This window comes from Anomalospiza imberbis, chromosome 8 (genome assembly GCF_031753505.1).
Source record: "Anomalospiza imberbis isolate Cuckoo-Finch-1a 21T00152 chromosome 8, ASM3175350v1, whole genome shotgun sequence".
In the NCBI taxonomy this organism is placed as follows: Eukaryota; Metazoa; Chordata; class Aves; order Passeriformes; family Viduidae; genus Anomalospiza; species Anomalospiza imberbis.
In genome coordinates this window covers 8,699,497-8,727,225 of record NC_089688.1, presented here as the reverse complement: position 1 = coordinate 8,727,225, position 27,729 = coordinate 8,699,497, and the positions used below count along the sequence as shown (strand labels likewise).

General features: G+C 37.6%; 2 protein-coding genes across 13 annotated transcripts in view; both read right to left on the bottom strand.

Annotated features, from left to right (window-relative positions):
- Positions 1 to 9,195, bottom strand: part of SNCG (synuclein gamma) — a 205,591-nt gene extending 196,396 nt beyond the window's left edge. Inside the window, exon 1 of the mRNA XM_068197238.1 lies at positions 9,186 to 9,195. The gene's annotated coding sequence lies outside the window, so the exon portion shown is untranslated. The remainder of the gene's footprint in view (positions 1 to 9,185) is intronic.
- The window catches only part of LDB3 (LIM domain binding 3), a 106,847-nt gene that overhangs the window by 65,988 nt on the left and 13,130 nt on the right, over positions 1 to 27,729 (bottom strand). For all 12 annotated transcript variants that reach the window (XM_068197221.1, XM_068197230.1, XM_068197220.1 and 9 more), the window contains exon 3: positions 8,223 to 8,374. In XM_068197221.1, the coding sequence (XP_068053322.1) occupies positions 8,223 to 8,374 (152 nt within the window). The remainder of the gene's footprint in view (positions 1 to 8,222; positions 8,375 to 27,729) is intronic.

Below are 27,729 nucleotides of genomic sequence, written 5' to 3'. Positions count from 1 at the left end.
GTTATCCACAGAGTACCAACTATGAATGCTGAGCACATGCCTGGCACTCACCCAATACACACAGCAAGCTCCAAGGAGTGTGGACACCTTTAACCTCCAAGGAGTGTGGACACCTTTACTCAGGAAGGTTATTTCTCTGCTCCTTCTTCCTGTCTTTGCACTGTTTTTAAACCATTTCCAAAAATTTCCTCTACAGATCACTATTGAAAACTAAGCCATAGAAAAATGTGGATTCTGACCAAGGAAATTTAATTCCATTACAAAACTTGTTTATGCTGTCATGGTTTGAATTTGTATGTAGATGTATATTGCCATTAACACTGTTGAAGAAATAGATTAATTTATATCAAATTTATGTGCAGCCCAGTGCAGACAAACCCACAATACTCTTGAAATATTCAGAAATACTTAAATTGGTATTGATTATAAATAGGAAGCGACTACTTTCACCAATAATAAATTGGTTACTTGAAGAACTGGCATTGCCTAGTTACAGACAATGTCAGTTCAGAATCAAAAATAGGAATCTGAAATGCAATCAGATTCATCAGAGGGCTCAAGGCTTAATAGCATAAAAACTTCAGATAAAGCAGCTTACTTGGAACCTAAAGTTTGGCATAATTATTTATTATTAATGATTTAATCATTAAATTGATTATTTATAATTACTGAGAGACGCTAAAAAATCTACTGAAGATAAACATATAAATAATAAAAAGAATTGTTCATTTAAGATCATCAGAAAAAAGGTTTGGGTTATGAAATGGTCTAGTACATAAAGCAAAGAATAAGTAATAATTAATAAAGAGCAGAAGATGCACTGAATAAAGATTCAGTTCTTGGATGTAACCTATCATACCCTGGTCTTAAGATGTGTTGCAACTCTCCCCATTAAATATAACTTTTGAAGACTTTAGTATCAATTATTTAAGTAAGATCTTTAGTTGAAAAATATCTGAAGTGACTAAAATGATTTCTTCTGCTTATTCTTCACCTTCCATGCAAATAGTGCAGCTGAGACTTTGACTACCCCCATTCCAGTATCAACAGGGTCTTGCTGCAGTCCTGCAACTCTTTGCTTCTTAGCAGCTTCCTTATGGGTGAAGGTCATTCAGGTGCAGATTTCAGAGCAGCAATAGAGACTGATGCAGGGAATTTCCCTAAACAGCCAGCTCCAGATTCAGGAAATCACATGCAAACTTCAAAGATACGATGATGCTCAAAATAATAGCATCAGATTTTGTAACTGCCTTCTGTTCACTCAGAAGAGTTCAAGTCTGATTTTCCCCTTGCCACTGAACATTTTCTAAAAGCAAAAGCCTAGCTCAGTATACTTCAAGCATCCTGACCACATTAGTTTACTGAAGCTATTAATAAAGTGTATTTACTTGGTTAATTTTCCTGTAACTTCTCTTCATTGGGATGTGGACCTTACAGTGTCTTATGGCTTTTAGAGCACTTCTAATGAACATATATGGGAGAGAAAAATTTACAAACATGGATAATCACACTTTAACTACAGTCTACCTCATTTAGGCCTGCACTTTCTGTTTCCAAGCTGAAACACTTCAAGGAACTTTCCATTAAGATCCGTATCAAAGACTATGACTAAAAACATAATTCTATGTCTTAAGACTAAGTGGATAAAATTAGCCAGGACTTGTCAAAAGAGTTTGTCTCCCTTGGAGGTATTTGAGTACTGTTTGGGGCTGTCATTACGTCTATGCAGTAACACCCCTGGGCCAGCCTGTGCCAAGTGCTCAGCACCAATGTGCTCCAGCAGCCACCAGCCAAGGACAGCACAGACACCAAGAGCTGCCCAACCCCAACAGCGCCCAACAGCCAGGCTAAACGGACCTTGGTTATCACTGCAAGAAACAATGGGTTGCCAATGATTAAGAGTTTGTTGGAGAAAAAAAAAAAATAGGGCAGACAGCTTTTATAGGGGTTGATGGGCAAGAAACACCGTGGTGAAAGGGATCCAAAGGAAACAAAAAAACTTAGAGGAACAGAGAACATTTACAAGGCTTATCTAGTAAAGCCAGTGTTTTACCTGATTGAAAATTCCTCATTCCACTCCTAAAAAATACTTTTCATCCATTCCAATTAGCTTTAAGTGTGTAACTTACATTTTTCCATGACTGGGCTTAAACTAATCAGCATTAATAGGAAAAGGTCCCAGCCTGAACAGACTGTGACCTTGCTGTCTATTGTAACATTTTGGCTAACTTCCTTACAGAAAGCAGACAGGAACAGTTTGTCTGAAAGAATACAACTGCCATGTTTATTTACTAAGCTGTGTCAGCCCACTGACTTCAGTGAGATGGGCCCATGGTACCCATCTTGACCTTTCCACGGTGAGTGAAATATAATATGCAAAAGAATTCACATGGAGATTATCTTTAGGGAATCCAGAAAATATTTCTCACATAAAACAATGAATTTTAAACTCACTTCTAAGCTGGTATTGGGGGGGGGGGGGGGGGGGGTAAAGTGATGTGCACTCTGCGAACAGTTCTAATCCCTAAGCAGAATCTTGCTGCAATTAAAACTTCACTGCCCTTTAAAGCCTTGGCATATATCCACAGTTTCCAGGCTCTTTTCTAAAACTAACAAGGACACTTCATGCAGTGAGTGTAAATAGCAATCCACTAAATTAAACTGCTCAAGTAAGGAATATATTTGTATTTATTCCAGTGACTGACATTGATACTTCATTTCATTTTCCATGGAAATAGCTGCTCATTAATTTCACCAGCACTAAATGTTACTACTCAGAGAGAGTAGCTCACAGACCTGTCCAGATGATAGCCTGACAGCTGTAAACAAATCCTACTGTCCTCTCATACCTGCATGCAGAGACAACTGGGCACACAATGGAGTCACCTCTATTTCACAGAGAGTGAGAGGACCAACTCTCTCAGATACAGTGTAGCTTCTTTAACCCAGTAGTCAGATGTGTCTTCTTTAATGCTTTAAGCATACGGAACCACCAGAAGGAAGAAAACCTTGGCTCTTGGTGGCAGATGACTTAGCAATTCTACAGTCACACAGTGTAAGCAAAATAAGCTAACTAGTATGGCATGTCATATCCACCATTAGTGTTCTTTTTTCTACTAATCTGCTTAATATTTTGAATAGTCCAACTGGTTCAGACCATGCTTTCACCAATATTGTATATATAGTTCCAATCTACCCTGAACTGGAACAGATACCCATCTTTTAATTCTTCTGAGCATAAATATAACTGTATTCTGGTTCTGATTTAAATGTGCCCATCAGCAGACCTAAAATATGCACAGAATTGGTTACTACACCCAGCATCAGACAAAAGCAAGCAGTTTACAATAACCACTGTGTTCCCCTTGCTTGCAGTTTGCTGTCACCACATGCTTTATTTATAGTAGGCCTGAAATAAATACTGCAGGATCAGCCATCTTTTGGTGCTGCACAAAAAAGGAAAGCTATTAAATATTTACCATAAGTCTCTCATAGCCTCGCCTCTGACACTTTCCCTTTCAGGAGAGAAAAGAATTATTTAGCTCATGATTTTCCAGCAAAAGACAGCCAGTTGTGACTGTCTGGAAGCAAAGGGTAGCATCACTGGCATGCCCTGGGAGGGGGAAGTTTTGTCAATGTGCACCCAGTACAGAAGTCTCCACCTCCCCTGCTCCTCTCCAGCAGCACAGAGTGATGCCAAAGAGGAGCCTTAGAGTGACACAGGAATGTTTGTGCCAGCAGAATGAGGCATACTCATGTTACAGCACTTTCCAAAACTAAGCCAGTACATTTGGTGAATCCTTTCCAAGGAGGCTGATCAGATTACTTGAGTTATGTTGTGGATGCTCCAGTGAAACATGTTGACAAATAATGCTGCTCTCTTTGAATTTACTGTGCATTTAAGAAAGAAACCCATTTGTATGAAATAAAAATAGACTTTGCATGCATTTTGTTTTTCAATGTGAACTGAATACTGCACGATCCAATCTTTATAGCCTAATATCTATGGGGCAGACAGACAATTAAAGATGAACTTTGACTGGCTTAGAATTAAAATGCCTGAGCGCAGCTGTGTAGCTCAAGTAACTGATTAGAAACTGATACTGAAAAATTACTGAGAACTGAACTCCAGGAGGTCACAAAAAACTTAAAGCAATGTCTTTTTTCCACCCCAACCCAGACCATTATAGAGTATGATCATAGCCCTCCACAGCACAGTCCAGCAGAACCAGCACCAATCCCCCCTCAGTACACCAACAGCAATGCAGGTTTCTAAGGAATAAGCTGCATCTATAGAGGTATATAACACTTTAGAATATCAGCCTGGTTTGCCTGAGTGCCTCATGGAAGTTCTGCTGAGTAATAATTCACAGTGCCAAAGACGCTTATTTTCTTCTCCTCTCACTCCTGCTCTTTTCTTCAGCAAAAAAGAACTCACTTCCTAGATGTACTTTGTCTTCTAAACTTAATGAAGCAGTGCTAGTCTGGAGGGTCCCAGACATTACCACATCACTGGATCACAGGTCCCTTTCTCCATGCATGGTCCAAATACTTCAACTTCCCGGCACTTGCCTGTCTGCATCTTTTTGCTTTCCAGAAGCGGCAAAGGGAAGCATGCTGCAGGCTCTACAGAAATCAGCCACCAGACAGTGCAGCTCAAGCCACTAACAAGTTCTGTCTGCCTGATCAAACCTCTGGCATAGCTGGTGAGACTTCCAGTCTAATTTTGTGGGTTTATGTGAAAACATAGCATGGTTGAAGTGATAAGTACAAATTAAAGAGAGAGTTTAGGGAAAGCAGTTGTCAGAAAACACTTGACATCCACAAATTCCTGAATCCATGGCTGAAACGCAGAGAACTCCACTCAGGCCAGCACTGAACATTCATGGAAGGTCTATGTTACTGTGCCTTGAACAGTGCAGGTGCTATTTGAATTAAAACTAAATTCATACAGGAAACCACAGATTCCCATTGTTTAGGCAGGCAAGTATAAATGGGGCTCTTAACACTTCCCTTTTTTCTATGATTGATGCCTTGCAGTTGGATGTCCTGCACAAGTGCTGACACCACAAACAGCTTTTTTTGACAGCCAAATTAAAACAATAACCAGTACCCCACCCTGTAAAAAGTCCGCAGGGAACAAAGCGCTATAATAAAAGTGAGTAGCAGCAAACACTGTCTTAACTGTCAGGTTATAAACAATGCTTATGAAACCTTCACGGCCACGACCAATAAAGGGAAAGGCCATTGCTCTTGAGAGCCAAGAACCATTAGGAAAAAAAAAAAAAAAAAAAAAAAAGCTATCTCGGAGCATTTTCATCAAGATTTCACATTCCACTGCTTCTTCCATGGTCTTACAGATAAAACAAGCAAGATCAGTTCTACTTCCAGAGCTGCAACAGCAAAACCAAGCCACAGGTTGCTGGTAAGGCATTCCATGACCTTGAAACATATTCTGTAGAGCAATGTGACTACTTCACATACATGTCCAATATCACCACAGTTTAGAGCTGATGTTTTCCTATCACAACAATCAATCTCCTAATGCACATATGTGCCTTTTCCATTGGAAAGAATTTCCAGTGTTTCCAAACTTTTATACAAATAGGATAAGTGAGCACTTCCATCTCTGTGGTCTTTATGGCAACTAGGGCTGTTTTTCCATACTAGTAGAACACTGCTCCAGTTTCACTGCTGCAAGCCATGTCTAAAAAAAGTCAAAGTGATCTCTTAGCACAGTCATTTTCCTGGTAACCACATCCCAGGAGATTTTGCCTCTCTTCTGTTGTCTTCTTATTTGGTTGAAAGTTACTGGCCCTTGTCACTGCTACCTTGTTTTCATGTTATTCTTTTCACCAACCCAATATTTGTAAATTATTTTTTACTGAAAAAAAGGATATTGCATTGTACATTTTGGGCAGGTAACTAAACTGAATATCTTTTTGTCCTTGGGTAAATTAACCTTGGGTAAATTAACCAGGGAAAAATTATTTTTTAAGGCAAGATTAATATAACTTCCTGAATATAGTGGAGATGCCTTTTGTTCAAGACATTGGATATTTAATAGGGTTCTATGTGTACACCAGTTGGTCAATATCACTTGCTGCTAGGGTTTAGCTTCTATAAATTCTGAATTGTGCAAAGCAAAGCCAGTTTAATGCCTCTGAGCACAACTTTTTTGAATAGCCTCATGTCATCTAAGAAAAAATATTATTAAAAATAAATTACTTTTCAGTCTTTTTCATTGGGTTTTCCCAATGAGGCTGAATGGGTCACCAAGGCAAACTAATAACTCGCATCATAAACTAGCTGAAAAGAAGAGTCTGTTAATTGTATAAGTTCAGAGCAAAAGCATCATCTAAGAAAATTTTCATTAGATAAAAAAGGCTGATTTATCATCTATTTATGTTTACTAGTATTTCATTTTACTTTATGCCATTTTTCCTTCTTTTCAAAATGGATTGTAGTTTATCTATATCTATTATCTATGCAAGCATATTTCAGTCTGTGGAACACTCCATTACTGCTTTCTTTGGTTGTTCTTTATCCATGTAACTTGAGTATTTGAATTATATATTATTGTTTTGGAACCAAGAGACAGGGAAAGCCTTAAAAAATAGAAGAAAAAATAAATAGAGAAGAAAGCAAATTAATAAAGGTACTTCCACTAGTTTTCTTTTTTTTTTAATGATGTGGCCACTAGAGTTGCTGGTGTTGTAATTTAGAGGTCAGCAAATAAAAAAGCACAATGATTACTCAAATGAAATATCCCTGGCAACACTTGATCAAAATTACTGTTTTAAGTGACTTGTCTCTTGTGATACATATTAGGAAAATCTGGATTTGTTAGTCATGAATTTGGAAATTCTTCTTCTGTGAGTAAGAAGAGCTGTTGATTTCTGGTTTTAAAACATTTATGCCAGGCCATAGAGGCAGACACTGGAGAACTTTTCAGGTTCAATATTCAGGAAAATTAATACCAGATGTGCAACAACACAAAGCACATAAGAAATGTTTTCTCAATGCAGAAACACAAAGGTTCAACAGAAAAGCAGACAGACGTTCTAATAATCAGAAAGGATTTTTCTTAACTTTCAAATTAAAAATATTCTGAACAATCTAAATCTTTGCAAAACAAGGTATCATACATATATTTATAATAACACTATAACTCAGAGTGGAAAAAAAAAGAAGCTGGAGTGGGTGACAGGATGAGAATTCAACTACATGCATCAAGGCAGTGATTTTTTACTCTATCTGGAACACTCAAAGACAAACTTAAAGCCATGGGGGAAAATCAGTGACATATTTTGCTTTATAGTACTCTGTCCTGCCTTGGAAAGTTCATCTAAACTCCTTATTCTTTAGCTATTATTCTGCTCCTGATACTGATTATCTCTACTGCACATTCATATATGAGATTCTTTGGTATATTCTCACAAATTGTACTTCCACATTACAGTCTGCTTTCTGTACTTGTCTTTGCCTACCCTGTACAAAAATTATCTTCTCCACAATGCAATAAAATTAGCAGCTACTTCTCTTTCTATAATTATGGAGTTTTAAATATTAATGCATTTATTACAGAAATCCTCTGTGCAAGGTTATCTAACTTGAGAACAAGTTTCCTTGGAAGCAACATTAACCAGCAGAAGTTAAAAAAACCTATTAACTGCTTTATTAATGGCAAGGCAACTTTTATCACATCTCTATGATAAAAACTGCCCTCTCCACGTTGTACCACCTCCATTTCCTGCACTTGGGCTACACCTTTCTTACTGAGTCAGATACAGAGCAGACTTTCAAACTCACAGGTGCCAGACCATTAGCAAAAATTCTCATGAGGTTCCTTCCATGCATTTGTAACACTTGTTCTGCTTGTTGTTTCTAAGACAGTTGCTCATAAATTGTCCACATGAGGATAACCAAAAGAAACACCACTGTTGGATTCATTTAACAGAAGCTTGAATGGATATGAGATTACACCTGTATTCAATAGGCTAAATCCCACACAGATACACTCAACCTAACTATTCAATTTCTGTAGGAATCCATGCTGATTTCTACAAGAATCAGAGCAGATTTTGGCTTTTCATCTCATATCTGTGCCATGAGCACTTCAGATAATTCTAACAGACAGGGATAAAACACTTTCAACCTTCAGTCATAAGTTTCATAGGTTGTCCTTAGGAATGCAAAGAGTTTAAGTTATTCCAACATACTTTTGCAGAGTAAGGCTCAGGTTGTGGCTTGCTGATTTGATCTTGTTCTGGGCCTCCAGGTGGGTCATGCTGTCAGTGTTGACTCCATCAATGGCCACGACAAGGTCCCCCTGGTTCATCTGTGACTGTGCTGCCTTGCTGCCAGGGGTGATCTGTGTGGGAAAAGACAAAAGAAAAAGTCTTATCCTGATAAGTCATTCTATATCCAAAACAGTTGAAGAACTTACCCAGAATTATAGTACAGAATAGATACAGCAAAAATCACACAAATAGATACAACAATAGTTGTATCCATTATTGTATGGGTGAAAAATCAAAATTAATGGTAATTAAACAAATCAAAGCTAACTCACACTTCTGCAAAGGTCCAGGACACCATCCACTTCTTGTTACTTACATTTTGAGAGGTTAAGGCCAATGTGGTGGTCCCCTTACCACCTATTATCATTATCTCAAGGTGATAATTATCTCTATACAGCAGCAGTATATAGAGATATTATTCAGAAGCAGAAAATGAATGAACCACTATCCACTGCATGATTTTATTATATTTTTTATATATTTATTATATTTTTCCTCCTAAAAGCCACTTTCCACTAATTAATTTTATTGAGGGGGTGGAAAATGAATACGTGTGAGTGGCCTTGGGCACACTTTATTTCTTTCATAGCAAGTTTTAGAGGAAATTATTCTATTTAACCTTCTCCATATACAACTGCAGCTCCATTACCAACACAAATTGCTATGTGCCCATCTCACCAACCTGTTGGACCTCACACTCCAAAGACCAACACTCTCAGAAATAAGAAACCACAGTGCTGCAACCACAAGCCCAACAACTGACGCAACAGTCTAGAAGTTCTGTTTGTTCTCTGTGGTAACACATTTTGTTGGCTCCAGTCAGCTTGTGAACTGCATCTTCTCTGAATGGACAGCACCCTGATCTCAATTTTACACAGCCTTCTCAGCTTCTGTATGGGTAATACCAGTACAGTACTAAACCAGAAAAGCCTTCACATACTATCAACCAGACAAATTTTAATGAACACACCAGAGTTGTCCTCTGCTTTCAGCACCCACTACAGAAAGAGCATGGATATAAGCTGTTGGTATTTTTACTTAGAAACTCACTTCCTTACATTCCTCACTAAAAAACCCAAGGACAATCTAAAGTACTACAACAAAAGCTGCATTCAAAAATTCTGTTCCTTCAGTACAGTGAACATAAAATAAAGATGTGTTTGATTATGAGCCAAATGTCCCCTCTGAATTCTGTCAGGCTGAAACCATGAAGTCAAATTTCTAGCCACTTATAAATATATACATAATAAAAAAAACTTCCTTCCAAAACAATTCCCTAGACTGTTTGCTCATGTGCTTTACTGGCAAAGATGAATAAGCAAAAAAAGGAAAAAGCCCTTTCTTAACACACTGTTAAAAGTGCTCAGTATTGAGGCCAGAAGTCCAATTGACAGTGTAGTCTGACAGTGGGAGGTGTCAGTTTATTAGAACACTAGCCCTAGTATCAGAGTGCTCGAACACACAACACCCTGGATACTCAGATTATTTAAAAGTAAAGATTACTTCAGAATTAGGCACTGTAAATAATTCCCAGAACTGATTTGACTGAAAGAGACAAGTTTTAATACCTTTTCATTTGAGATGGAAGCAAAGAGTTCAGTGTTGACTGAGTGAAGGACAGCCACAGATACAATGTTCTCACGCAAGCAGAGTTGACTGATAATGGCAGTACTATTCCCCAATGTATTTTCCTGGTGTTAAGGAATCAAGGGATGGGGAAATATTTTGTGGTAGTTTCAAAGATAGAGTTTTATTCTGCAGTCTAATGCACCCTCACAAAAACAAACAAACAAAAAAATCCCAAAATATTTGTGTTACAAGCATAGCTTTTCTAACCTGTTATACAAACATGAGCTTCTATGTATTTGATTGACTTGCATTGTGCCAAGTATACAGAATCCAGAAGCCCATATAGAATATGGATTGTTTGTACACCCACATGTACTTGTATAGTTACTCAAAGATCCTTCCCTGCTCAGTCCCACAAATAAGTCAAGAAATAGAATCTGCAATAGAATAAAAGGTAAAAAAGGGCAAAAAGCAAACTAAAGCTAAACTCAGACAAATGAGTCAGTAAGACTTGAATTCATCAAGTAGGACACTTCTGTCTTTTTCAAATTATCCTTTTTTAAATAAATAATCTTCACACATCCCTTTTCTAAGATATCACATTTAACCTCCTCATGAAACACACAAGTTCTTGCCACAGAATATTAACTGTGTGATGCTGGTTTCAAATTCTGGGACATTCTCCTCCCCCCCACCCCCACATTTTTCTTGTCAAAAACAAAGACTTGTTTCTGAACATCAACCCAGTTCCTGAAAGTCAAACATCTGCCCTAATTTGGGTATTCTTACTCAACACATCTATCTCTCCTTCCACTCCTCAGTAATGCCTCAAACAAAATAAGCCCAGAGAAGCAGAGCTTCCAGAGACAGGATAACACACTCTAGATTGGGGGCTAGTTTAACACAGCTCTAACACACTGGCTTTCCTCTCACTTGCTCTGGCTTTTGCTTTTAGTAGCCCCACAGGTAAATGCTATACCTTAAAATAATGACACAGCAACTACAACCCTCCTAGAATTAGAGTCAGTTTAGAGGGAGGGGATGGTTGTAATGCGGAACCTTATTTCACTTCTTCTAATGGGATATTTTTCTGCCTGATATTTTAGAAAATACAACCTAAATGAAAAAAACATTAATCACAAGAATCTCTCAAACAAAGACCTCAGTAACTCTGAATTTCTGATTTACATCTTCTTTCCTAACTTTGCAACACTGTTTCTGAGACAAGGAGCTCCAGGAGCACCATACTGTGAAATAGAAGGAAACAGTCTCAATCATGGCTCAGTTAGTCCCCACTTGAAAAGGAAATGAAAGGGCTTCAACTTCTTCAACAAAGTATAAGGGTAGCAAATTCTGTGCGGGATTCTTTCATGCAATTCTATTTTTTAAATTCCCATTTCAGGGGACAGCACTCCGCTGATGTCACTTTACCTTTAAAAATCAGCTTATCCTTACTTCACAGACAGCAAGACTCGCAAGTATAAAAGAGCTAATTTATTGTATCTGCAATTCAGACAAGTAGTAGGTATCAGGAAAGAATTACTTCTTCTCATCATCTTTCCACTGGTTAAAAGCACACTAAATTATTTGGTCCTGTAGAATTTTATACAGAAGGCATTTTTAAAGACTGGATGCATAATCTGTATGAAACATGACAATCAAAGTACAGAATTACATGTATTTTAGTTAGAAACTGAGAGACATCTCTGCGAGTGTTCCAAGTGAAGCCACAGTATGCATTTCCAGCAGACATTGAGAGCAGTCAGTAATTGTGAACAAAATACCAGGGTGCAGATGGAGATACAGGGCAGACAGATCTGAAATGCCAAGGCACATTCAAGAATATCTTGTTCCCATTTCTAAAGATCCAGTTGAAAGGAATGGAATGCAAAGAGTTTATCTTTTATCTGTTGGTATTTTCCTTTGAAAATTCATCTCTGATCTACTAAAACATTTACTAAATATAAATCACAAACAGAGAAGAGCTCACTGTGTCTTTCTAAAATCTTGAGTAAATATTTTCTATTCAAAAATATTTTTTAAAAATATTTTTGAAGGACAAATGCTAATTAAACCTTAGAATTAGACTGGAAACCCAGATCTGTCTACACAGCAAATTCTACTTTGCTTTTATCTCAGCCTCTCTTCTATTAACAGAAGTAACAAATGTGGAGAAATATACTACTATCAAGGATAAATATGCATTTTTCAATCTGACCACCAAACTTTTTTCCCTAAAGCAAATCTCTGGGCAAGTTCTAGACAGAATGATTTCAGAAAACCTTTGTAATAGTCTTAACTCGCTCTGGATTACAACATAGCTTACAGTTGCTAGGTGCTGCAAATGCCTTTATTTAATGCTACAGTGAGACATTCATCAGAGTTTCAGGGCACAGCTATTTCTGTCAATTGATTTACAAAACCCAATCCAGGATAATGCCAACAGATCTAATTTTAATAGTAGTTCTTTATTGCCTCAAGCCCAAGCACAGATTATATCTTGAAAAACCAAGCATCTCACTACTCTCAGAAAAGCAGAGGTATATGTGCTGCTTCAGAGATGTGCATTTTCAGCCCTCACAAATTTCCTACAAGACAGACATCTGACTTCCAATATCCCCAGCTTAAAGCGAGTTGGCAGGCTGGAAGTATCACATGTTCCTTCCAACACACTACAGAGAATTCTTACTACACTCTGTTGCGGGCGGATGGGTACACTGCGTGAATATATAGTACCACAGTGACAGCTGTGCCCTAAAAAACTTGTCTGCACTGGGTTCACAGTAAATACTACTTAGCAGGAGCTCTGGGAGGCAACGTACAAAGAGCAGCTGCTGCACCACCTTGAGAACTGCACATGCTGCCAGCCAAGCCCCCTCAACTCCACTCCAAAGGGAACAGAGAGGGATCAGGCAGCATTTGAGTGGATGAGTGTTCAAATACTAACGAGAATGCTTGTACAAACAGATGGATGGACACAATTTTCCTACCCCCAAGGAACTCCTAATTTACAAGGCAGACAAAAATACATAGGAAGGCCTACACAAATAAGAAGCTGTTAATATAGCCTGCAGCATTAGCCAGGGCCTCTTCTTTTTCCAGCACTTGAGCTATGCCCGACTCCATTCTGACCTCAACCCCAAAATCAACAGTTTATATTTTCTGCTTCTCATTTAAGAACATTTCAGAGAATCAGATATTCACTAGCATTAGCAATGTGTAAAAGCACAGAGAATGAATACGTGCTCCTCTTTAAGATCTTTGAACTAGAAGGAATAATTAAAAGGAAAGGTTCTTTTCCATAATCAGAAAATCAGAGACTATAATGTGCTCTTTCAAGAAAAGGATTGGACAGAGACTAAGGGACAATACATTTCCTCTATAGAGAACAGAGCATTTAAATCTCTCCCCATTATATTTATGCAAGTATTTTTTCTATAGAAGATTCCAACAAACTCTTAGAGTAATTCTAAGCTCTGAGGCTCTAAGTGCCTGCAAAACTTCCTCTCTTTATACACAGGACCATGACCTAGTGAAAGGAGAGACATGCTTTGAGAACCCACCGCAAAACAGTCACTGAACGCCCACATGAATCCAAGTAGTTACCTCTAGACCAGAGACATCTATTCCTCTCTCCCAGTAAGAAAGTTAATTGAGGAAATTTATATTATTTTTTCCTAAATGAGTCACTTGCCATCCTTGTCCCCACAAAAAAAGTGTAAGACCTCCAAAGGGAAAATAGTGGTTTTTTTTCTTAGAAAACATAAGGCAATTTTGGACAAGAAAAAAATGCAAAGAAACTTAATAAGACCCACTGGAAGAAGTCATCATGCAGAAATTCACCATTTCATTCAACACACTGCCAGAAAGCACAAACATAAACAAGGAAAGAAACTGCCTAGATAACCTATACCATAAAGCAAGCATCCTATGGCTTTCATACCTTTCTGTGTCAGATAGGAGAGCTGAGAAAGACCAATTAAATGTAAAGATAAGACTGTGGGAAACCTGAAACTAATGTCCTTGCATGTATCACTAACCAAACCTAAGGAAAACTTCCATTTTTCTGCTACCATTTGCCTGAATGATATGCCTCCTTGTTTTCAATTCACTGTTGGGGTTTATTGGCTTCTTTTTTGGTTCTCCTTTCTGTGGCATTTCTTTTGTTGCTTTAGTTTGGCTTTTTCTTTTTGTTTTTAATAAGACAACAAGAACTGCCTTAAATGAACACTCATGGCATGTGCAAAATATGCTACTGACACCTTGAAGAGATTCCATTTACACTAAACAGAGCTGCACTGGCAAGCTGCAAAGACATTCTGAAGTGGCCTCTCAGGCTCTGCTTCATCTGTAGCTAGGAAGGGAGATTACAATACATGTGAGAACACCCAAAATAACTCTAATCTACCTCTCTCGGCTACCAGGAATCACAATGCCACAGCAGCACAGAGATTTTGTGGGATGAACAGTAAAGCACTTACAACTTAGGACACCCCGTGCTGAAATCTGTACTCCAACAGCAGAAGGGCTGGGGGCACTCAAACCTGCCAGCTTACCTTATTCGCAGGAGTGCCAAGCCAGGCTGGACTGATGCCACCTTGATTAACACCAAAAATTTCCCTTACACTTAACATCACTCACAAGCCTGCTTTTCATGCACAATATATAGTCTGTTCAAGGAAGAAGACAGACAGATGATAGCCCTTTCTGCCAAGCTAACTAGACTCAGGTGATGAAAATAAACCAAATGTAAAAGACTTTCAGCTGTGAAATGAAAGGAAGCATCTAGGCACACTTAGGGAATTGCCCTAGGCAAGGCTTTGGGGGATGTTTTGAGAGGCAGTGTGAATACACCTGTTCCTATTTGGAAGATCATTTCATTCCCTGCCCCACCTCCATGTTATCTGATGGAAAAATTTTCAATCCTTTGTTGTTAAAAAAAAAAAAAGAAGGAAAAAAAAGGCAATATTGTGGACTTTGGAGATTAGCTTGATAGAAGCATGACTGCTCTGTTACACCAGCTATATAGATGATAGTAAAAGAGTGGATGTGGCTTTTTAATAGGATGTTTTGGTGTAACTAGAAGGTTACACAGTTCTTTATATCGTGTATGGTATGACTAACAGTAATATCTCTTCTCCCAGTCTTTATCCAAATGTATCTGTTACATCTATTCAGTCTGTTCTCAGCATCACACACTGTTCCAAGGTAGCGTGTGTTGTGTATCTCACAGGAATTAAATGGAAGCAAACAGGTGAGTCATATAATGACAAATGTTGATTGTTTTGACACAACAGGTTTTGAGAAACAAGTGACTGACTTCTTATTTGGTATCAAGGAGTTCAATAACCTGAATGCAAATCAAAGCCAGGAATAAAACTGAGGTACTGATTCTTAGTATTCTGGCAGCCCCCATATGTGAGCTGATCTGTCAGCTTCCACAGGACAACCCCCTGCAGCAAATATACACACAGCTTCCAAGTGCCTGCAGGATCAGAACAGCCAAGTTTCTTCAAAGGTTTCCCATCCTCTTCCCTGCTTCTCCTTTTCAAATTTGAATTCATTTTAAGGCAGTTGTATAAAGTGGGATGTTTTTCTGTGTTTCAAGCAGACACATCTCAGTCATCAGTATTGCCTGCTTCATTTTCAGCTTCTACATTCTGTGCAGCTTTTTAACCTGCTCACAGAAACACAATTTATCTTGTCTCCCCCTACAACCATTAGCATAAACTGAGGGGTTTATGTCTTGCTATTGGTCACTATGGTAAGGTTTTCTTTTTTTCAAGTTAATTCTGCTTAATGTATCTCATTGTGTGTAACTGAGATCATGATGCTTTATAACTTTGAAGAGCTTTTGATTGGTCCAGCAACAGTAAGGCCTGACTAAAAGGGCATTTGAGACAATACTGAGAGGCTCAGTTTGGCAGTTAGTGCCTTCAGCCACTTCTAATATGAAGCAACTTAAAATAGCTTTGAGCAAGTCCTGAGGGTCTGGCACAGATATGACTAGTGTGTAAATGACTCTTCTGCTCTTGCATGCTTGTAAATTAGGGTACTTATTAAATGGATGCAGGATTACATTTAATCTTCAAATGCATTTGTTTGAGTTCTCTTTGTTTCTGGCCACCAGAATAGCAGGGGAGTCATTCTTCATCTACTCACTAAAGCACAAGCTACCAGTTTGACACAGCAAACAGCAGTCCTGTCTGCAGACCAGAAGTATTTAGTACTGAGCTCTGTGCTTCACCTATAGAGGGTAGAAGAGCATAGCACACACCAGCTGGCAGCTTATGAAGGAAAATGAGATGTCACACATGTCCACAGTGACAGAGGTGCTGAATCAGAACTAAATTTGCAGGAACTGCGCTTTGTATCATGCCCTTACTTTCACTTCTAAGGTTTTAGGAGGCCATAGTGCCCAATATGAATGTGTTCCAAGGGTAGGGCCCAGCATTAAGCTGCCAGCATACAGCCTCAATGCCTCCCTAAACACTTTCTTTATTCACAGGAATAACTGTTTTGTACCTGGAGCATTCATCGAAGCTCTGTGAGAGAATAAACAAAAGCACAGGCTTCAAACTTCAGAGAGTGAAGAATTTTTTTTAAGATCAAAGTGAATAAAACAGAATACAAGCAATGTTCCCCTGACAAAGTGCGATGCCAATTTCTTCTGTAATAGGCTGTTTCACATTTAGTGTATAACACGACATCCCACCAGGCATCCCAGCAGGATCCCTAGAAATTTATAGATGTAGCAAGTAAAACAAAATTTTAACACATTTAAGAGGTACATAAACTTTTGGATGTTTCAGGAAGCTAGCAAATTGTAGAGATTGAAGATGTTTCATGTACCTGTTAAAATGTAATCATTTAAACTTGTTTTCCTAGTGGTGTTCAGTTAAACACAGAGAGGCCACTTCCCTTGGTAAACCACAGAAACCATGTTTGTTTAACAGGAAATAATCTGCACATATTGGTATAATCTCAAATCTAAAAGGGAAATCATGTTACATTTAAGATTGTTACGGTAAAGTAGCAAGACCGGAACTTTTAAAAAGGAAAGATCTTGATTTTCTTCATTTCAAAAATGAAAGCATTTCTGAGGAGGAATGTGGCTATTTCTGAGGACAAGAATTGGACTTTATTGATAGTATGATGATGCCAATGCTGGTTTGGGGCATTTTAACCCATTAAAGTATTGGATACAGCAGTCTACAAATATTTCCCACTGACAGCTTGCATAGTATAAGAACACGCACATACACATGATTTTATTTGATAAAGAACAAACCAGTGACACGGATGGCTCTGGAAGGTAAAAGCATCTCCCTAGGTGAATTTTACATCTATTAGCTTTAGAATCCTGCCTTGCATAAGTGCAGGATCTTCCCACACATTTTTCAGTGACTTCAGTGCACAGAGCAGTATTAAGCTGACAAGTTTTCCAAAAGTGATTTTCTGTGGGTTTTTTCCAAGTAGTTTTTTCTGTAACTCTCCCAAAAAAAAAAATTATGTGACTTTAAAAAGCCTTCCTGTTTACAGACAAAATAAAATAATAGAAATGAGTTGTAGTAATATACTGTCTACACTGTCTGTAGTTAAAGGCTATTTAAAGACTTAAAATTTAAAAAAAAGTCAAATTACTAAGTTGTAAGAAGTATCATTTATTGAGAAGGATACACTAATTTTTGGTTCAACTACTAGTGTTTGTTTAATTTCTGGTCAAAAAGAAGTCAGATCAGCTAGCTGTGCTGTACACAAAAGTAACCTAGGCTGAGAGTCTTCTTTCTCCATAGAGTACTGCTTCATCAGCTCCCCTTCCCAGCCTGCACCATTTTCTAGAGAGAATTGGAAGTAAATATCTTTTACAAAACATTACACCAAAAAAAAAAAAATTACATTATGAAAATTTACTGAAAGCCTTCATTAAACACAATTACTATTTATGAGCCAAAAGTTTATGTACTAAAATATGGTTTTAACAGGAACGTCCCATAAAGTTCAGAAGCCATAAGCAGCTTTAAAAGAAGGTTATTAAAGCAATTAAAAACCTCAGCTGGTAAATATTCACCTATGGTGAGTGGCTCTTCATTTAAAGGGATCTTGAACTGGAAGTTCCAAACAATGCCACTCACCTCCATTGCACCATGTCTTCTATGTTTATGCCCAAATTTCAGACTGAAATTTGATTCAAAAATCCCCAACAACTATTAGAAAAGCTGTTCTTGGGAGTATTTCATTTTAGAGAAAGGGAGAAGTCTGTCATCTCACAATTCTTAATTCAGCAGAGTGTGTGGAGCCTCAATTATCTTTGGATAATTCTATTTGTATTTTCTGCAGCCTTGTCTGTGCTGACTTGTTTTGAATTCCTTGCGGCGTTACCCAGCGCAGGTGTGTGTGGAAGGGGAGTCCAGCTTGCAAAGCCTATGATCATAACTAGCACTTGAAAGAAGGTATTAAGGCAGGAAGAGAAGCCTGATCAGAGTTTCCCCTCCAGCTGACATCCTGTTATGGACAGTCCTTCCCCTTCTGTGCTGCTCACCCTGCTGATTAACAGGTGAGGGTTAGAAAGCTTTCAGTCTCATTGGGAATGCTAAGACATATCCCATCTTAATACATTGTTCAACTTTATTTTGTGCTACATTCCAGAGACTCAATTGAAAACATCCATCATTACAATTACAGAGAGCAAAATGGGCACCCCATCAATTGTGAATGAACACTTTCTGCCCCTGCAAAAACCATCCTGCAGATCTGCCTGTGTTACTGATATCGCTGGTTAGTGATACTTTTACCTGTTAACTTGGGTACCAACATTTCTGCCAATTCCTTTTTTGGTATTCTGCTTCTTCCCTGTTTTATCTCATCTAGATTTGGTGTTCACCACTTACTGGTGTAAGCAGCAGCAAGACAGGGCAGTGTTTTTCTTCCAGAGCACATATGTTTAAATGGAGTGTTTCAAGAAGGGCCTTGAAGATGCTGACCACATACGTTCCCCCAACTCTCACCCTTCTGTACATTACTATTTCTTTCGGGTGACTACCTGTACTTGGAAACACCAAGTATTTCTACCAGTTTGGCAGCACAATCAATGCTTTAGGAACTTAGTGTGGGTATTCCAAAATGGGTTAAACATTCGTATCTAATAAATATTCTTAGGTAACAAAAGTTAGGAGCTTAAATTTTGTGAGAATCATCATTAGCCTGCTTGGGATACTTAACTAAGCTTCAGAGAGAAGAATATGCTTCTGATTCTTAGTTTAAGATATGCCTTCATGTTCAGTTCAGAGCATAGCTCCTTAAGGATCATTAGGCTGTGTAACTTACACAGAAGTAACATAATTAATCTGCAGGGTGCCTCACTTCCATTTCGAAGTTGTACTTTTAACTTTAATTTCTTTAATAAGTGCAGACATTTTTCTCTGCACTGCAAGCAGAGGCTGTAACAAGCTCCATACCTAGTCACAATGAGTTTCTAAACTCTGCTTGTCCAAATTAGAAATTTTCCTCTCCTGTTCCTGAGTAAACATGCTAATTATTATAATCTGGTTGTGTATTTTGTTAAGGAATAAATGTTCACATGACACCTATTTAAGTCCATGGAAGGAATGCAATCAAGTTCAGAATTTGCCTTAACAGTATTTTCCTTGGCTACATTAGACACTGACTTCTGCAATGGAGCATGTCAAAATAATTGGTTTGGAAGAGGCAGCAAGAAAGTTGTCATTTGACCAAGAAAGAATTTCAGAAGGTCTAAGGTAGTCTGCCTTTCTGAGTCCAGTTCGTCTTTTTCCCTTCATTTGGCACCAAACTGCTGAACAATGAATTGTATAGATGAGAAAGTATGACAGTTACTTTAATAGGGATTCCTGCTGCTAGTGAAACCATTATTTGCCTGATACAAATGAGGAATGAAAGGAACACAGAAAAAAAGTTAACCCTCCACTTTGATGTTAAATGAGGACTTAGTTATACTGCAGGACAATGAGCTTCATCACTGTATTTTGTCATCAAGCAAACATCTGAATGACTAAATTAAAGTGACATTTTGGACTGCAAAAAGAAAAAAAATTACTATAAAGCAGATTGATGTATTCCCTAATACCAGCATGCAAATCTCAGATGCAGCTAGTATTATGACTGATGGAATTATGAAAGTTCTCTGTTCTAGGCAGTTACATTTACAGTGATATTTTTCAGAGCTGTACACCCACATGGAAACTTAGTTTTTGAGTTTTCATATGTTGTCAGAGTTTGATCTTGGCCACCCTCTCTAGTTTCATTTTTCAGCTGTTTTCTTTTTTTTTTTATCCTTCCTCTTACAACATCTTGTTCAGTAACCTTGCTTAGTTTCATTAATCATGTTTGCAGAGAAAATATTTTAAAACTGTCAGTGCTGGAACTTTGATGGGATCAACATCAACGCAGTAACAACTGCGATGGCAGCAGAAAACATTTCTCAAAGTGAATATGCAGATATTTAACCAACAGAAGGCTTTTACTTCAGATACCAGGAAGTGGAAATAAATGAAAATTAGGAATGCTTGGATGGTTATTGGACAGCTGGGAAGATTCCAGGGGCAGACAAAAGTGCCAAATGGAGTCATATTAGTAATCTCTCTTTATCCTAGGATGGGTCTTCTATTTATAGAGTTATACAGCTCTTGAAGAAACTATAAGATTGCATATGTAAATGATACAGGAGCAACACATGCATTTTACATGAAACTGCCTAATAAAATCCAAAGATGCTCCCAAAATTTTAGTAGACCTGTTTTAAATAGTACCACATATTATGTCCATCTGGTTGTCTCAGCTGGTGACAGGCATTTTCTTTTGAATAGCCTTCCCCCTGCATTTTTTTATAATTTTCAGGATTGAAAGAAATTCACCCTTCTACCTTCTGCTCACACTCTTCATCTATCTCCTACTTAAAATCCTCAGAAAAGACCTCCTTAATTCCAGATCATACTAGTCAGTCTTTTGGGTCACATCCAGTCCAGCACACATTCAAGTGAAAGAAATTTCACACAGTTATCTCCTATTCTAGATCAAGAAAGGAACTATTTCATGACATTACTCTCCAACAGCTATCCAAAGTAAGAATTAGAAAAAGACTCCTACTATTCTCTCTTGCATTGAGTTAAGACTGAACTAATTTCATGAGGAATGTTACGATGTCCATGGCTGAACATTCACTACTAGAAATAGCATTTTAACTGCAAAATTTTATCACATTGGAGAGACTCACGGCTGCAGAGGAAAATACAAAGCATAGACAGTACCTGATATCAAAGCTATATGCATCAACCACTCAGGGAAAACATAAAAGTAAGCCTAGATTCACCTAGTGGTCTTCTTTGATATGGGACACACCAGTAATTGGAGGAAATTCTCTGGTTTTAAACAGTGAGGAATCAAAGGTTCTTCCACACACTGCAAGTACTGAGTATAACAGGGCCCAGATCTTCCCTGGCTCTGTACTTCAGGGTAATACAGGTATGGAAAATAAAGAATCAGCATGTTTCACAGTGACAAACAAGACATCAAACAAGATTTTGGTCAAATGACACAGGAGACTGCTATAATCAAATCATCAAAGCATTTAAATGAGTTCCTTATAAAAATACAAATAGGAAAAAAAAAAGAAGCTGAGACATAAGAGAAAATTCATTTTACAAGTTTCTTGCTATGTCAGAGAAGAACAAGATATTCTCCGCTTCAACACATCTAAGATTATCTCATCTGCTGCTCTCTGTGAATACCACAGACAAACAGAATTGATATGAAAGCATGGATTTCAAGCTCTATGCTACTTTGCTCTGCAGTCTAGATAATAATTCTAGCATCTGTCACAGCCTCTGTGAACAGATTTGCATTGATAGTGCAGAGGTAAAAGTTCCACAGACAATAAGGTGTTGGTCAAGCCTCTCTGAAGGCCCCTTATCCTTTTTTATCATGCATGACCCTGTAAGAATGTGCAATGCAATCATCTAGAGGGGAAAAAAGCACTAGGCTATCAAGCTAAGCTTTTGCTGGCTGCAACTCAGATATGACACAAAGTCATGCCCATCTTATGTAAAAATTGATAAGAAGGCTGTGCACTGTTTACGGTATATCAGTGTGTAATTAAAAAGCCTTGTGCTTACATCAGTGATAGCACTGATAATCAACTCTCAGGAAAAAAAAAAAAAAACAAAACCAAAACAAACAAACCAAAGCAAAAAACAGAACTGAGAATTGAAAGGGTGAATATCCAAAGTGGTTAAATCCTTCTAAAAAAGGAAGGACAAAGAACACTACTGCTCTAAGATTAGCAGCTTTTGAAACTGCATTATTACAAGTACCTTCCCCAAGTAAGATGTGAATAAAGCTGCTGTGAAAGTTAGTGAGTCAAGGAGTCTCATACAGGATATTAATTCCATCGTGCACATTCTTCCTGTGACCCCAGCCCATTTGTTTTGCAGAACCAGAGAACCTTTTCTGTCCTGCCAACATATTAGAAATAAAACTTCAGTAGAGCAAAGGTATTATTGTCCCAACTCCCCATTACTTTGCACAAATTTATTCTCTTCAGTGCAAATGCAAGTATTTTAGTTTCTCTGTTAATTGCTTTGCACCACAAATGCCTTCATAACTGCTGGGCAATGGTAAATCAATGTTCATTTTCACCTCAGGCAAGACATCAATGATTTTGTTTTAAATTACGTTCAGAAAATATAACTTTAATTTACAATAAAGTTCTAAAAGCTCTTCTATTCCCTCTGTAGTTTTATGTTCATGTTGGTTTTATGAGTATGGAAGTAAAATTAAGGATGGCAGGCAGCCTGATGCTCCTGTCCCAAAAAGCAGCCTCCCTGCTATTCTTATCAAAATAAGAACTTGTAAGTCCATTTCACCCTTACATCTGGGAACCCTCTCTAATGACTATGGCTAGGGCCAGAGCAAATACTTCACAAAAGAAACTCACATATAACTTGCCATTTTGCAAAGTCAATGTGTAACACAACTTCCTCTTTGTAACCAGAGACATCTTCTGCTCCAGGGTAGACACTCAAAGCACAACATATTTGTAACTTTTGAATGACATATAAGCTTAAATCACAGAAATTAAAGTTTGAAGTTGCCCGTGTTGGCAGAATGCAGACAACCAGTCCATGTTAGTAGCGGAAAGTCAGAAAAATGCTCCATGGGATCAAAAGGATTTGTCTACATTTGTCTGAAGTTCAGTTAAGCATCTCCTTGTCATGACAAACTATGGAGCATAGAGATCCATTAAAAAGATATATACATATAATGGAGGTAGGAGAGACTGGATTTCAGAGCTGTGCACTTATCTCACTGGGAAGGAAGGATGACTACAGAACCTTCTGAAGGAAACATGAATCAATACTAAGAAAACAACTTTTTTCCCCCTTAAAACCTTTCACTCCCTTTCTAACTTTCTGTAATAAATAGAACAACTGGGAAACATCATCCATGTCTAGATAGTGCACATGCTCAAATACAGTCACAATATGTTAATATGCCAAAAACCTGATGAGTCTGTATGTTTTTGCATAATCTATAGACAAATTATTTATGAGTGCATAGTGCATATATTTCCATAGTGGACAGTAATATTACAACATACCATTTTGTTAACCCATCAACTAAACTCTGTTGGTATTATAATGGAAAAAGTTTATTTTTAATATAAATTTGTATCTTAAGCTATAATAGTATTTTCAATATTTAGTAATACAGATTGATGTTGCTGAAACCTGACTTAAAAGTATTCAGTACAACAGCACTTACCAATATATTGACTGTCTTAAGTATATTTTTAGAAGTGGAGTCTATTTGTCACAGAAATTGTTCTGCCTTGTTAAAAAGTAGTCCTCTAGGTGGCCTGTGCTTTTGTACACGGCCCTGCTCATGAAGGGCACTAATCCATATTATTACATGCTAATTAATTCTCCCTTATGAGTTATGATAAATGATTATTTTAGGGTGGAGCTATACATTTTCCAAAGGGTCTTAATCACAGCTATGTTGACAGGACTTTAAGTAGGGTGGTATGCTTAGTACTCCCCTGAAGTAGCTGAAGCATGAGCCACAGCAGGTGCCACAAGTAGAACATAGATTTGCTTTGACATTAAACCATAGGGTATAGAAAGAGTGCAGGGTTGTTTGATGGATTTATAAAAGCATATGTTGTGAATGGTTTGGAGAAGTGGAGCCTTAAGGGTACAGCATTAAAGTCAAAGCTAACTCAGTTTGAAGAAATCCTGCCTTGTCATGGCAACAGTTCTTTGTACTTCATGATTGTCAGGGTATCTGTCATTAAAGAAACATTTTGCCACCTCTACACCAAAGTGTAACCTCTTGGGGACATTAAGATCAAACTATTAAAACATGCTCTTAGAACTTCAAGGGATACATTTCCACCAAAGAACTGTAAAAATTATACTTGAATCTGTTTTACAGAATAGAAAACATGGTTTACATTTCTTTCCCATTTTTGACCGTGCCCTCTTTGTAAAAACTCAAATCTTGATTTTTTGCACCAACTCCCAGTGTGAAAGGATGTTGGTAATCAAAATAGTTCTAACCCTTCCAGGACAACATGGCATAGAAGGTGACAGCTTTCACCAAAGGATCTCTCTGATCTATGGCTTTATGTCCCCAGCCTAGAGTGACCAATTCACTCCCACAAAGCAGGAGATGGGAAGCTCCTCCTCATCAGCCATAGCTAAACCTCTCTGCCAACACTCACGCACTTCTTGCATCCATAAGATGACATTTGCTCCTCTGCTTTCCACAATCAATGTGAAAATGTCACTGTGGTTGTGATCTCGCCAAAGCTTCTCCCACAAATTTTTTTTTCACATTACCTGTACTTTTGGCCTTTGCAATGTTATTCTACAAAGACATTGATCATTCCTTTACTAATACCCCAATGATAGTATAGTATTTAGATTTCATTTTCTTCATCCAGCTGCAAAATCAGTTTTTGCTTTCTGTATGAATTAAGGTCATAGACAACTTGCAAAAATTAAGTAAAATATCTAACCAGTCTGCTTGACAGTCAGTTGATGGACTTGAGTGCCAAAACTGCAACTAAAATTAAAATCTTTAAAAAATAATGGAGTCATCCCAACTGTGACTAGGAAAGCAGCCTAGGCAGTGCATACATTTCCTAGATCAGTCCTAAAATATTTACATAGCCAAAAATCTTCAACTTCACTCATAATTAAAGAAGCCAGAGCTAGATTCCCAGATATTGAAAAAAATTACATTGTACAGTGGTCAGTCTCCTTAGTGGAGTTATATTAGTTTATTCCAGATAAAAATATTGCCCTTATCTTAGTGATTGTAGAATTTCTCTTACAGATGAATTTTAACATTATGTTAAATAGTATGTTTTCCAAGATTTTTTTTATACACAAGTGATTGAGAATAGTGGTATTATCCTTCAACTCAGAAGGCTCTCTTGACAAGTATATTCCCCTGTAACTTCATAGAACCAGTGGAATTATACCAGGAATAAATCTGTTCCAGTATCTTCAGTTACTCTATTTGGAAACCAGTCATTTGCCTGACCTTCAATGCAATGCTAAAAACAGAGTTTGTCTGTCATCAAGAGCCAGTGAGATTTCAGATAAAACAGAAGTCATGGCTCCTGCAATGAAATTCCAGGAGTGTCCATCAAAGGCTTGCCAACAATAGCATCTCACTCAGTCAAGACTTTCATACTTTGATAAAACTGCGGGAGAGGGGGAAGAGGAGATTTGACATTGGGAATTGGCCATGGCGCAGCAATTTAGGGCTCACTCTCAACTATACAAATCAAAAAAAATTCTTTAATTATATTCTACTACAGCTAGGTGACTAGCTTTGGTTATTTAAAGATCCAGTAACTTCTCACTCTATTGACAATTTGTTTTTTGGGGTTTTTTAGTTGGCTGTGAGGTTTTTTACCCCTCTGGGGGAACATTCCTTCCAACTACCAGCACCACAATGTATTTAAAATAACATAGAGCAACAAAAAATGAATCAGGTCTGTTCTAAACATGAGAGTAAATATTGTGAGCAAGCAGTGAGATGGGAGCAGGACTTCCTTGTTTAAATTACAATAGATTAATCTTGTATTCTCTAGAATAAAAGGACTGTTATAGAAGGACAATTGCCAGGCAAGATTTCAAACTTCTTCCTTGTGGTCCCATGCCAATATATAGGCTTACAGTGCTCTCTCTTCTGTCAAACTGGCATTTGTCTTGACATTACTTAACCCAAACTTCAATCTCAAAATACCATCCCAGTTCTCGCAGAATATTGCCCAATGCTTTGATAGTGAGAGATGACAATAGCAAAAATTACCAGCCATTTCCACATGCAGCTTAGATATCCATCACTACTATGCTTGCTAACAACCTCACTATCTTGGAATATATGCTTACATTCCTAGCATTTGCACAGTTTGCTCACTCTTGTAGTTCATTGGTTTCTACTTAGAGGATATAAACAGTTATATATATGTTGAGACTGGATAACAGTGGGTTGAAGTGAAGCTAACAAGAAGGATATCATGTAACATGGTCTTCCCCTCTCCCAGAATGGACAAGGTATATTTTAATCAAAAAATAAAGTCCTGTCCTAGTCTCTCTCACTGGTCTTTGCAATGAAAATTAACCACAAAAAAACAGATTATGGAGGTGTCAGAAGTAAGAATGGAAAGGAAAAAGACACTTCAAGACAATATCAAGAATCACAGAAATGAAATGTATTTCAAAGTTAAGAGGATGTTAAAATTCATATTATCAATTTTTAAGTGCAACTTCTAGGCCACTCTCCTTCAAAAGGAGGCCACAGCACTCTCTCTGTTACATTATCTAATTGAATTGAGGACTATCAGAGTGCAACCTACTTGCACTACAAAGTGACACAAGTCACCAGAGGAAGGGAGGAAAGTGTCAAGAGGCACAACCAACCAATGGCTATTTGTGCTTGAAATGAAGCTGCACAAAAAGTAAAAAGATAACATCAAAACAGTCTGGATTTTACTTATTCTGGTATCAAAGCAAGGTAAACTGGGCAAAAAGTAAGTAATGGTGTGACAACTAGCACAGAAAAGATGTGTACATACATATGTATGTAATCAGGAATATCTGTTCATCACGGGTGTTAAAGAAAAAAAAGAAAAAGAAAGGTGTTTTCTTAGGCCATTAGCATCCAAAGATAAATACACAGGTCCTAGGCAGTAGACACTCAGTAGGGAAAATAGGGAGAACACGTTTTGTGCTCCAACTAAAAATGAGCTCTACTAAAAATGTTCTGAGGACATTGCAAATCACTGCCTTTTTCATCTGTTCTCAGGATTTGATATCTTTCTATAAAAACATGCTTTTACTTGATAATTTGTTGTTGTTGTTAACAGATAAACCTAGGAATGTAGAGATGTTAATTATTATGACTTTACTCAATAAATAGATTAAAATATTCAAATAAATACTGAGAAACAATTAAATGTTTGAAATTCACCTCTTCAAGGAGGTAGGTCACCATTATCTCTTTTAAGGTGTTACAATTTAGCCATAAAAAAAGCTTTTCTAATTTTTACTGAGTATCCCATTATTGTCATTGTTGCAATGGTGAGACAATATGAAACAGCTTCAAAAGATGGCATGTACCCTTTATTTTCAAAAAAAACTTTGGCAATGTGGGGGCTTTTCTCAATATCTCCTGATCCCTGTTTTGCTATGGCAAAATTGTGTTGCCGGCAGTGGAAAAAGATAATATTTGAGAGATGATTTTCTAAACATTTCTCTTCACAGCATTAGTGTATCCAAGGGTAGTAGCACATCAGTGTGAATGT